We start from the raw sequence: 13101 nt of genomic DNA on the forward strand, positions 1-13101 counted from the left end.
TTAACTCATTTTACAGCATTTTTACACAAGAGCCTAAAACTTTTAACAGTGCTGAAGCTTTGCAGGTAGGTTTCTTGAAGCATCTTGGAGATGTTGCTACAGTTCTTCTGGATTTTAGTCTGTCTCAGTTTGTTCTGTTTCTTCATTTCATTCCAGACAGACTGGATGATGATGAGATCAGATCTTTGTGTGGAGCTCTGGCTGTTGTCAGACTCCATGTACAAAAATCTCACTGGATTATTACAATTAATGGCAAAATAAATGTTTGGAAATGTAAACTGATATTTCCTACTGACACACTACAGCAAAAGATAGAAATAAGTGACTTAAAACTATTTTTTAGCTGGTGAAAATACTAGTGTTCTAATCATTTTGGGCACCACTATATATGTATTTAAATGTATCTTGTTTAAATTATTATTATTATTGTTATTATTTTTCAGATATCTGGAACAACAGCACTTCCTATACTACTATCTTGATAGAAACAACCTCAAACATAAAAACTACATTAATAGAAACAATAATCTTGGCCACTGGTAATGCAGAAAGTACTACCACAGAGCCCACAACAACAAACCATGGCACCATAACTCCAGAAAGTTCCACAAAGGAGACCACAACAATAAGCAGCAGCACCACAACTCCCGAAATATCACCAACACAGACTACAACAACAGATAGCACCTATACTGGCACCATAACAACAGAAAGTACTACCACAGGCACCACAACCGATATCACAACAACAGACAGCACTACCAACAGAGAAAGTACAACCTCTGGCATGACCACTCCAGGAAGTACTACCACAGAAACCACAACATCAGAAAGCACCACTACTATCCCCACAACTCCAGTCAGTGCAACAACAGAGACCACAATGGCAGAAAGTAAGACCAATGGTGCCACTACTGCAGAAAGTATTGCCTCAGAGACCACAACAACAAGCATCACCACCACACAAGAAAGCACAACAACCGAGACCACAACAACAGAAACCCCTCGTACTACAACTTCAAAAATTACAACAACAGAGACCACAACACCAGAAAGCATAACAACTAAGACCACAGAAATAGAAAGTACCACTGCAGGCACAACAATGGAAACCACAACAACAGAAAACACCAGCCTCGGCACAACGACTGAGACCACAAGAATAAAAAGTACCACCACAGGCACCACAGCTGAAATCACAACAACAGAAGGGACCACCACTCCAGACAGTACTACCACAGAGACCACAACAACAGAAAGCACCACGATCGATACCACAACTCCAAAAAGCACCACAATGACAGAAAGTACAACTGCTGGCACAACAACTTCAGAAAGTACAACACCAGAGACCACAACAAAAGAAAGTACCACCCCTGAGATAACAACCAAGACCACAACAACAGAAAGTACCACCACAACTGAGATCACATCAACAGAAGGAACCACCACTCCGGAAAGTACTACCGCAGAGACCACAACAACAAAAAGCACCACTACCGGTACCACAACTCCAGAAAGCCCTACAATGACAGAAAGTACAACAACTGGTACCACCACTACAGAAAGTAAAACAACGGAAACCACAACAAGAGAAAGTACCATCACCGGCACAACAACCGAGGCCATAACAATAGAAGGTACCACCACTGGAACCACAACAGAAAGCACCACCACCAGTACCACAGCTCCAGAAAACACCGCAATGACAAAGAGTACAACTACCGGCACAACCAGTGGCACAAACACTCTAGAGAGTACAACTGAGACCACAACAACAGAAAGTACCACCTACGGCACAACAACTGAGACCACAAGAATAGAAAGTACCACCACAGGCACCAACACTGATATCACAACAACAGATGATACCACCAAGCCAGAAAGTACTACCACAGAGACCACTGGCACAACCATTGGCACCACTACTCCAGAATTTACAACAGACTCCACAACAACAGAAAGTACCAACACAAGCACCACAACTGAGATCACAACAAGAGAAGGCCCCACTACCCCAGATAGTACTATCAAAGAGACCACAACAACAAAAAGCACCACCACCAGTACCACAACTCCAGAAAGCACCACAATGACAGAAAGTTCAACCGCTGTCACCACCACTCCAGAAAGTATAACAACAGAGACCACAGCAACAGAGAGCACCACCACAAGCACCAAAAATGAGATCACAACAACAGAAGGCACCACTAGCCCAGAAAGTACTACTACAGAGACCACACGAACAGAAAGCCCCACGATCGATACCACAACTCCAGAAAGCTCCACAATGGCAAAGAGTACAACTGCTGGCACAACAACTTCAGAAAGTACAACACCAGAGACCACAACAATAGAAAGTACCACCCCCGGGACAACAACCGAGACCACAACAACAGAAAGTACCACCACAGTCACCACAACTGTGATCACACCAACAGAAGGCACCACCACTCCAGAAAGTACTACCACAGAGCCCACAACAACAGAAAGCACCACGGTCGATACCACAACTCCAGAAAGCACCACAATGACAGAAAGTACAACTGCTGGCACAACGACTTCAGAAAGTACTACCACAGAGACCACAACAACAGAAAGCACCACGGCCGATACCACAACTCCAGAAAGCACCCCAATGACAGAAAGTACAACTGTTGGCACAACAACTTCAGAGAGTACAACAACAGAACGTACCACCCCCGGGACAACAACCGAGGCAGCAACAATAGAAAGTACCACCACAGTCACCAAAGCAGAGATTACTACAAAAGAAAGCACCACCACCAGTACCACAACTCCAGAAAACACCACAATGATAGAAAGTACAAACACTGGCACCACCACCCCAGAAAGTACAATAACGGAGACCACAACAACAGAAAGTACCACCACAGTCACCACAACTGTGATCACACCAACAGAAGGCACCACCACTCCAAAAAGTACTACCACAGAGACCACAACAACAGAAAGAACCACGGCCGATACCACAACTCCAGAAAGCACCACAATGACAGAAAGTACAACTGCTGGCACAACAACTTCAGAAAGAACAACACCAGAGACCACAACAAGAGAAAGTACCACCCCCGGGACAACAACCGAGACCACAACAACAGAAAGTACCACCACAGTCACCACAACTGAGATCACAACAACAGAAGGAGCTACCACTCCGGAAAGTACTACCACAGAGACCACAACAACAGAAAGCACCATCACCGGTACCACAACTCCAGAAAGCCCCACAATGACAGAAAGTACAACCACTGGTACCACCACTACAGAGAGTGCAACAATGGAAACCACAACAACAGAAAGTACTACCACCGGCACACCAACCAAGGCCATAACAATAGAAGGTACCACCAATGGAACCACAACAGAGATCACTACAACAGAAGGCACTACCAATCCAGAAAGTACTACCACAAAGACCACAATAACAGAAAGTACCACCATTGGTACCATAACTCTAGAAAGCACCACAATGATAGAAATTACAACCACTGGCACTACCACTCCAGAAAGTACAACAACGGAGACCACAAAAACAGAAAGCACCACCATTGCTATCACAACTCCTGAAAGCACCACAATGTTAGAAAATACAACCACAGGCACAACCGCTTCAGAAACAACAACAACACAGACCACCACAAAAGAAAGTACCACCCCCGGCAATACAACGGAAACCACAACAACAGAAAGTACCACCACAACTGAGATCACAACAACAGAAGGCACCGCCACTACAGAAAGTACTACCACTGGCACCACCACCCCAGAAAGTACAGCAATGGAGATCACAACAACAGAAAGCACCACCACTGGTACCACAACACCCGAAAGCACCACAATGACAGAACGTACAACCACTGGCACCACCACTTCAGAAAGTACAACAACAGAGACCACAACAACAGAAAGAACAACCACTGGCTCCACCCCTCCAGAAAGTACAACAAAGCAGACCACAACAACAGAAAATGCCACCACAACTGAGATCACAACAACAGAAGACACCACCACTACAGAAAGTAGTACTATAGAGACCACAACAACAGAAAGCACCGCAATGACAGAAAGTACAACCAGTGGCACCTACACAAGAGAGACCACAACAACAGAAAGCACCACCCCTGGAATTACAACTTCAGAAAGTACAACAATGGAAACCACAAATACAGACGATACCACAACTCCAGAAAGCACCACAACAGGCACTATAACAACAGAAAGCACCACCAAAGGTACCACAACACCAGAAAGCACAACAACTGAGACCACAACAATAGAAAGCACCACCACAGGCACCACAACAGAGACCATAACAACAGAAAGCACCACCACTGGTTCTACAACTCCAGAAATCACAACAGTGTTAGAAAGTACAACCACTGGCACCACTACTCCAGAAAGTACAACAACAGAGACCACAACAATAGAAAGTACTACCACAACTGAGAGCACAAGAACAGAAGGAACCACCACTACAGAAAATACTACCACAGAGACCACAACAACAGAAAGCACTACCACCAGTATCACAACTTCAGAAAGCACCACAATGACAGAAAGTACAACAACAGAAAGTACCACAACTGGTATTACAACTTCAGAAAGTCCAACAATAGAATCCAAAACTACAGAAACCACCACACCAGACACTACAACCACAGAAAGCACCACTACAGGTACCACAACACCAGAAAGCACAACAACCGAGACCACACCAATAGAAAATACCACCACAGGCCCCATAACAGATATCCTAAAAACAGAAACCACCATCACTGGTTCTACAACTCCAGAAAGCAGAACAGTGTTAGAAAGTACAACCACTGGCACCAATACTCCAGAAAGTACAACAACAGAGACCACAACAACAGAAAATACCACCCCCGGGGCAACAACCGAGACCACAACGATAGAAAGTACCACCACTGGCACCACAACAGAGATCACGACAACAGAAGGGACCACCACTCCAGACAGTACTACCACAGAGACCACAACAATAGAAAGCACAGCCATTGGTACCACAACTCCAGAAAGCACCTCAATGACAGAAAGTACAACAATGGAAGCAACAACTACAAAAAGCACCACAACAGACACTACAACAACAGAAAGCACCACCACAGGTAACTCAGCACCAGAAAGTACAACAACTGAGACCACACCAATAGAAAGCACCACAACAGAGACCATAACAGCAGAAAGCACCACCACTGATTCTACAACTCCAGAAAGCACAACAGTGTTAGAAAGTACAACCACTGGCACCACTACTCCAGGAAGTACAACAACAGAGACCACAACAACAGAAAGTACCAAGCCGCGGACAACAACTGAGACCACAACAATAGAAAGTACCACCATAACTGAGATCACAACAACAGAAGGCACCACCACTACAGAAAGTATTACCGCAGAGACCACAACAGAAAGCACCACCACCAGTACCACAACTCCAGAAAGAACCACAATGACAGAAAGTGCAATCACTGGAACCACCACTACAGAAAGTACAACAACAGAAAGATCTACAACAGAAAGTACCACAACCGACACTACAACAACAGAAAGCACCACCACAGGTACCACAATACCAGAAAGCACAACAGCTGAGACCACAACAATAGAAAGTATCACCACAGGCACCACAACAGACACAATAACAACAGAAAGCACCACCACTGGTTCTACAATTCCAGAGAGCACAACACTGTTAGAAAGTACAACCACTGGCACCACTACTCCAGAAAGTACAATAACAGAGACCACAACAAGAGAAAGTACCACCCCCGGGACAACAACCATGACCACAACAATAGAAAGTACCACCACAACTGAGATCACAACAACAGAAGGCACCACCACTACAGATAGTACTACCACAGAGACCACAACAACTGAAAGCACCATAATGACAGAGAGTATAACCACTGGCTCCACCACTTCAGAAAGTACCACAACAGAAAGCACTTCAACAGAAAGTACCACCCCTGTTATTACAACTTCAGGAAGTACAACAATGGAAACCACAACTACAGAAAGCACCACATCAGACACTACAACATCAGAAAGCATCACTACAGGTACCACAACACCAGAAAGTACAACTGAAACCACAACAATAGAAAGTACCACCACAGGCACCACAACAGACACCATAACAACAGAAAGCACCACCACTGGTTCTACAACTCCAGAAAGCACAACAGAGTTAGAAAGTACAACTACTGGCACCACTACTCCAGAAAGTACAAGAACAGAGACCACAACAACAGAAAGTACCACCCCCGGGACAACAACAGAGACCACAACAGTAGAAAGTACAACTACTGGTACCGCAACAACAGAAGGCACCACCACTTCAGAAAGTACAACAACAGAAAGCACTACAACGGAAAATACCACCCCTGGCATTACAACTTCAGAAAGTACAAAGATGGAAACAACAACTACAGAAAGCAGCACAACAGACACTGCAACAACAGTAAGCACCACCACAGGTACCACAACACCAGAAAGCACAACAACTGAGACCACAACAATGGAAAGTACCACCTCAGGCACCACCACAGGCACCACAACAGACCCCATAACAACACAAAGCACCACCACTGGTTTTACAACTCCAGAAAGCACAACAGAGTTAGAAAGTCCAACTACTGGCACCACTACTCCAGAAAGTACAACAATGGAGACCACAGCAACAGAAAGTACCACCACTGGTACCACAACAATAGAAGGCACCACCAATTCAGAAAGTACAACAACAGAGACCACAACAACAGAAAGTACCAAGCCGCGGATAACAACTGAGACCACAACAATAGAAAGTACCACCATAACTGAGATCACAACAACAGAAGGCACCACCACTACAGAAAGTATTACCGCAGAGACCACAACAGAAAGCACCACCACCAGTACCACAACTCCAGAAAGAACCACAACGACAGAAAGTGCAACCACTGGAACCACCACTACAGAAAGTACAACAACAGAAAGATCTACAACAGAAAGTACCACAACCGACACTACAACAACAGAAAGCACCACCACAGGTACCACAATACCAGAAAGCACAACAGCTGAGACCACAACAATAGAAAGTATCACCACAGGCACCACAACAGACACAATAACAACAGAAAGCACCACCACTGCTTCTACAACTCCAGAAAGCACAACCGTGTTAGAAAGTACGAAAGCACAACAACTGAGACCACAACAATAGAAAGTACCACCATAGGCATCACAACAGACACCATACCAACAGAAAGCACCACCACTGGTTCAACAACTCCAGAAAGTACAACAACAGAGACCACAACGGTAGAGAGTACAACCACTGGTACCGCAACAACAGATGGCACCACCACTTCAGAAAGTACAACAACAGAGACCACAACGGTAGAAAGTACAACCACTGGTACCGCAACAACAGATGGCACCACCACTTCAGAAAGTACAACAACAGAGACCACAACAACAGAAAGTACCACCACAGGCACCACAACAGACAACATAACAACAGAAAGCACCACCACTGGTTCTACAACTCCAAAAAGCACAACAGTGTTAGAAAGTACAACCACTGGCACCACTACTCCAGAAAGTACAACAACAGAAAGCACTACAACAGAAAGTACCACCCCTGGTATTACAACTTCAGAAAGTACAACAATGGAAACCACAACTACAGAAAGCACCACAAGAGACACTATAACAACTGAAAGCACCACTACAGGTACCACAACACCAGAAAGCACAACAACCGAGACCACAACAACAAAAAGTACCACCCCCGAGACAACAACAGAGACCACAACGGTAGAAAGTACCACCACTGGTACCACAACAACAGAAGGCACCACCACTTCAGAAAGTACAACAGAGACCACAAAAACAGAAAGCACTACGACAGAAAGTACCACCCCTGGTGTTACAACTTCAGAAAGTACAACAATGGAAACCACAACTACAGAGAGCACCACAACAGACACTACAACAACAGAAAGCACCACTACAGGTACCACAACACCAGAAAGCACAACAACCAAGACCACAACAATAGAAAGTACCATTACAGGCACCACTACAGACACCATACCAACAGAAAGCACCACCACTGGTTCAACAACTCCAGAAAGCACAACAGAGTTAGAAAGTACAACCACTGGCACCACTAGTCCAGAAAGTACAACAACAGAGACCACAACGGTAGAAAGTACCACCACTGGTACTGCAACAACAGAAGGCACCACCACTTCAGAAAGTACAACAGCAGAGACCAAAACAACAGAAAGTACCACCCCCGGCGTTACAACTTCAGAAAGTACAACAATGGAAACCACAACTACAGAGAGCACCACAACAGACACCATAACAACAGAAAGTACAACCACTGGCACCACTACTCCAGAAAGTACAACAACAGAGACCCCAACAATAGAAAGTACCACCCCCGGGACAACAACAGAGACCACAACGATAGAAAGTACCACTACTGGCACCGCAACAGAGATCACAACAACAGAAGGCACCACCATTTCAGAAAGTACTACCACACAGACCACAACATCAGAAATACCCACCACTAGCACCACAATACCAGAAAGCACAATTGAGACCACAACAACAGAAGGTAGGACAACAACAGAAAGTATCACAATCAGTACAACAACTCCAGAAAGTACAAGAGTGGAAACCACAACAACAGACATTACAACATCAGAAAGTACCACCGGTGCCGCAGCTCTAGAAATTACAACAACAGAAAGCACCACAATGGATACTAAAACAACAGAAAGCACCAACATCGGTACCACAACTATAGAAAGTACAACAGCAGACACTACAACAACAGAAAGTACAACAACAGAAACCACCACAACAGATACTACAACTACAGAAAGCACAACTGAATCCACGACAACAGAAAGTACATCAACAACAGAAACCACTACCATTGGCACCACAACTCCAGAAAGTACAACAGTAGAAACCACAACAACAGACACTACAACATCAGAAAGTACCACCACCGTTACCACAGCTCCAGAAAGTACAACAACAGACACTACAACAACAGAAAGCCCAACAACAGATACTATTACTAAAGAAAGAACAACTGAAACCACAACTAAAGAAAGTACAACAATAACAGAAAGTACAACAAAAGAGACCACAACAACCGACAGCACCACAATGGACACTACAACAACAGAAAGTACCACGACTCCAGAAAGCACCACAATGGAGACCACCACAAAAGAAAGTACAACCATTGGCTTTCTGACAACTCCAGAAAGTACTACCATGGAGACCACAACAACAGAAAGCACCACAACGGACATTACGACAACAGAAAGTACCACAACAGATACTACAACAACAGAAAGCACAACTGAACCCGCAGCAACAGAAAGTACATCACCAACAGAAACCACTATCATTGGTACCACAACTCCAGAAAGTACAACAGTGGAAACCACAACAACAGACACTACGGCATCAGAAAGTACCACCACCGTTAAAATAACTCCAGAAAGTACAACAGCAGACACTACAACAACAGAAAGCATCACAACAGATACTACAACTACAGAAAGCACAACAGAGACCACAACAGTAGAAAGCACCACAACAATAGACAGCACAACAATAGACACTACAACAACAGACAGCACAATGACTCCAGAAAGCACCACAACAGAAAGTACAACCACTGGCACCACAACTCCAGAAAGTACTACCACAGAGACCACAACAACAGAAAGCATCACAACGGATACTACAACAACAGAAAGCACCACCACCGGTACCGCAACTTCAGAAAGTACAACAGCAGAAACTTCAACAACAACTGAAAGCATCACAACAGATACTACACCTATAGAAAGCACAACTGAATCCACAACAACAGAAAGTACAACAACAACAGAAAGCACCACGATGGGTAGTACAACAACAGAAAGCACTACCATCGGTACCACAACTCCAGAAAGTACAACAGTGGAAACCACAACAACAGATGCTACAACATCAGAAAGTACCACCACCATTAAATTTTTTAATGCTTTAAAATGTGAAGATTTTGCTATTTAATAATAATAATAATAATGATAATAGTACTACTACTACTACTACTACTACTAATAATAATAAATTAAGTCTTCTGTACATAATACTGATAACATTTCTATAGAAGATCAAGAATATATATCTACAGCATAAAAATGGAAGTGTTCATTTAGAGCTAATATAAATAATCTTTTGCAAACTGTTTCCCAGTGATATTACTAACTTGACCCTAGACCTAAAGTATGTTGTTTAAATGGCAGGAAGTTTCTCCAATGCTTTAATGCTTTAAATGTGAAGATTTTGCTATTTAATAATAATAATAATAATGATAATAGTACTACTACTACTACTACTACTACTAATAATAATAAATTAAGTCTTCTGTACATAATACTGATAACATTTCTATAGAAGATCAAGAATATATATCTACAGCATAAAAATGGAAGTGTTCATTTAGAGCTAATATAAATAATCTTTTGCAAACTGTTTCCCAGTGATATTACTAACTTGACCCTAGACCTAAAGTATGTTGTTTAAATGGCAGGAAGTTTCTCCAATGCTTTAAAATGTACAGTTGTGAAGCTGAAACTTAATGGGGAAAATCTGCATTGTTTTGTCTGTAATATTCTCAGACCAATTTCTAACATTTATTTTCTTAAATAGGTAAAGTAATTTAGTTTGCGATGAAATACCAATATGAGCAATGCATCAGTCTTAATCCTTTTAGACTTAAATGCATCTTTTGACACTTGATTATTTAATTTCGCTTAACAGACTAGAAATGGGTCTCTCTGGTAATATTCTAAATTCGTTCAAGACGTACATTGGGAGAAAGGTAATAATTTATTAAAATAGGTGACTATGTATCAATGAAATATTAAGAACTATGTGCTGTTCCTGAAAGATAGAAGATAGAAGTAAAGAACCTAGGTATAATTATGGACTACGATTTTAGTTTAAATCTCACATTAATCAAGCGACAAACATTTTATTGATTATTTTTTATCCTCTTGATTACTTTAATGCTTTGTACACTGTCTTATACCTAAGCTACAAAATTCAGCCGTCAAAATACTAATTAAATTGAGAATGAGAGACCATATTAATGGTTTTAATACAATTACATTGGTTGCCAGTTCAGCAAAGAATTTATTGTTATGTTAATGTGTTCCAAATCAAAGTTTCAGATCTTCTAGTGATGATCATTTGGCAAACTATACAATAAATCCTAAGTGACTCTGTGGTGATCCTTTTAGCCACTAAACCCCCGAAATGTGGAACTGTCAACCAATTTAAATTAGAAAGGCTTCACTCTTTCATATTAAAAAAAAAAACAAGTCAAGACAAGTCTTTTTAAAATATTAATTTAGAATTCTGATATCAGTTTTAATTATTGAGTGAAGTTGCATTCTCAATGTGGCAAGTTTTATTTTTTTGTTTGTAGTTTTTAAATTGTTGTTAAGCACTATGAGCTGCATTTTATGTATTAAAAGTGCTAAACAAAGTTTGGTAAATGTTTTACTATTTTTTAATAACAGAAAGCATCACAACTCCAGAAAGCACCACAATGGAGAGAACCACAAAAGACAGTACAACCACTAGCACCACAACTCCAGAAAGTACTACCACAGAGACCACATCAACAGAAAGCACCACAATGGAGACCACCACAACAGAAAGTGCAACCACTGGCACCACAACTCCAGAAAGTACTACCACAGAGACCACATCAACAGAAAGCACCACAATGGAGACCACCACAACAGAAAGTGCAACCACTGGCACCACAACTCCAGAAAGTACTACCACAGAGACCACATCAACAGAAAGCACCACAATGGAGACCACCACAACAGAAAGTGCAACCACTGGCACCACAACTCCAGAAAGTACTACCACAGAGACCACATCAACAGAAAGCACCACAATGGAGACCACCACAACAGAAAGTGCAACCACTGGCACCACAACTCCAGAAAGTACTACCACAGAGACCACATCAACAGAAAGCACCACAATGGAGACCACCACAACAGAAAGTGCAACCACTGGCACCACAACTCCAGAAAGTACTACCACAGAGACCACATCAACAGAAAGCACCACAATGGAGACCACCACAACAGAAAGTGCAACCACTGGCACCACAACTCCAGAAAGTACTACCACAGAGACCACATCAACAGAAAGCACCACAATGGAGACCACCACAACAGAAAGTGCAACCACTGGCACCACAACTCCAGAAAGTACTACCACAGAGACCACATCAACAGAAAGCACCACAATGGAGACCACCACAACAGAAAGTGCAACCACTGGCACCACAACTCCAGAAAGTACTACCACAGAGACCACATCAACAGAAAGCACCACAATGGAGACCACCACAACAGAAAGTGCAACCACTGGCACCACAACTCCAGAAAGTACTACCACAGAGACCACATCAACAGAAAGCACCACAATGGAGACCACCACAACAGAAAGTGCAACCACTGGCACCACAACTCCAGAAAGTACTACCACAGAGACCACATCAACAGAAAGCACCACAATGGAGACCACCACAACAGAAAGTGCAACCACTGATACCACAACTCCAGAAAGTATTACCACGGAGACCACAACAACAGAAAGCACAACAACGGACATAACAACAACAGAAAGTACCACCTCTGGTACCACCACTCTAGAAAGTACAACAGCAGAGACCACAATAACAACAGACAGCACCACAATGGACATTACGGCAACAGAAAGTACCACCTCTGGTACCACCACTCTAGAAAGTACAACAGCAGAGACCACAATAACAACAGACAGCACCACAATGGACATTACGGCAACAGAAAGTACCACCTCTGGTACCACCACTCTAGAAAGTACAACAGCAGAGACCACAATAACAACAGACAGCACCACAATGGACATTACGGCAACAGAAAGTACCACCTCTGGTACCACCACTCTAGAAAGTACAACAGCAGAGAC

At 42.9% G+C, this 13101-nt stretch overlaps 1 protein-coding gene across 1 annotated transcript; it reads right to left on the reverse strand.

The window, feature by feature from the left end:
* Window positions 1-687: 687 nt before the first annotated feature.
* On the reverse strand, window positions 688-13095 carry LOC107595217 (uncharacterized). The gene is made up of 9 exons (XM_016285561.1): window positions 12792-13095; window positions 9729-10087; window positions 9217-9287; window positions 7529-9093; window positions 7318-7360; window positions 6691-6751; window positions 3718-4107; window positions 2419-2601; window positions 688-1791 (listed from the first exon to the last, which is right to left on the reverse strand). Exons 1-9 carry the CDS (start codon window positions 13039-13041, stop codon window positions 688-690), a joined length of 4026 nt encoding a protein of 1341 aa, XP_016141047.1. The 5' UTR covers window positions 13042-13095.
* Between the last annotated feature and the right edge of the window lie 6 nt (window positions 13096-13101).

Source organism: Sinocyclocheilus grahami, unplaced genomic scaffold, assembly GCF_001515645.1.
Source record: "Sinocyclocheilus grahami isolate Dianchi unplaced genomic scaffold, SAMN03320097.WGS_v1.1 scaffold198.1, whole genome shotgun sequence".
Classification (NCBI taxonomy): domain Eukaryota; kingdom Metazoa; phylum Chordata; class Actinopteri; order Cypriniformes; family Cyprinidae; genus Sinocyclocheilus; species Sinocyclocheilus grahami.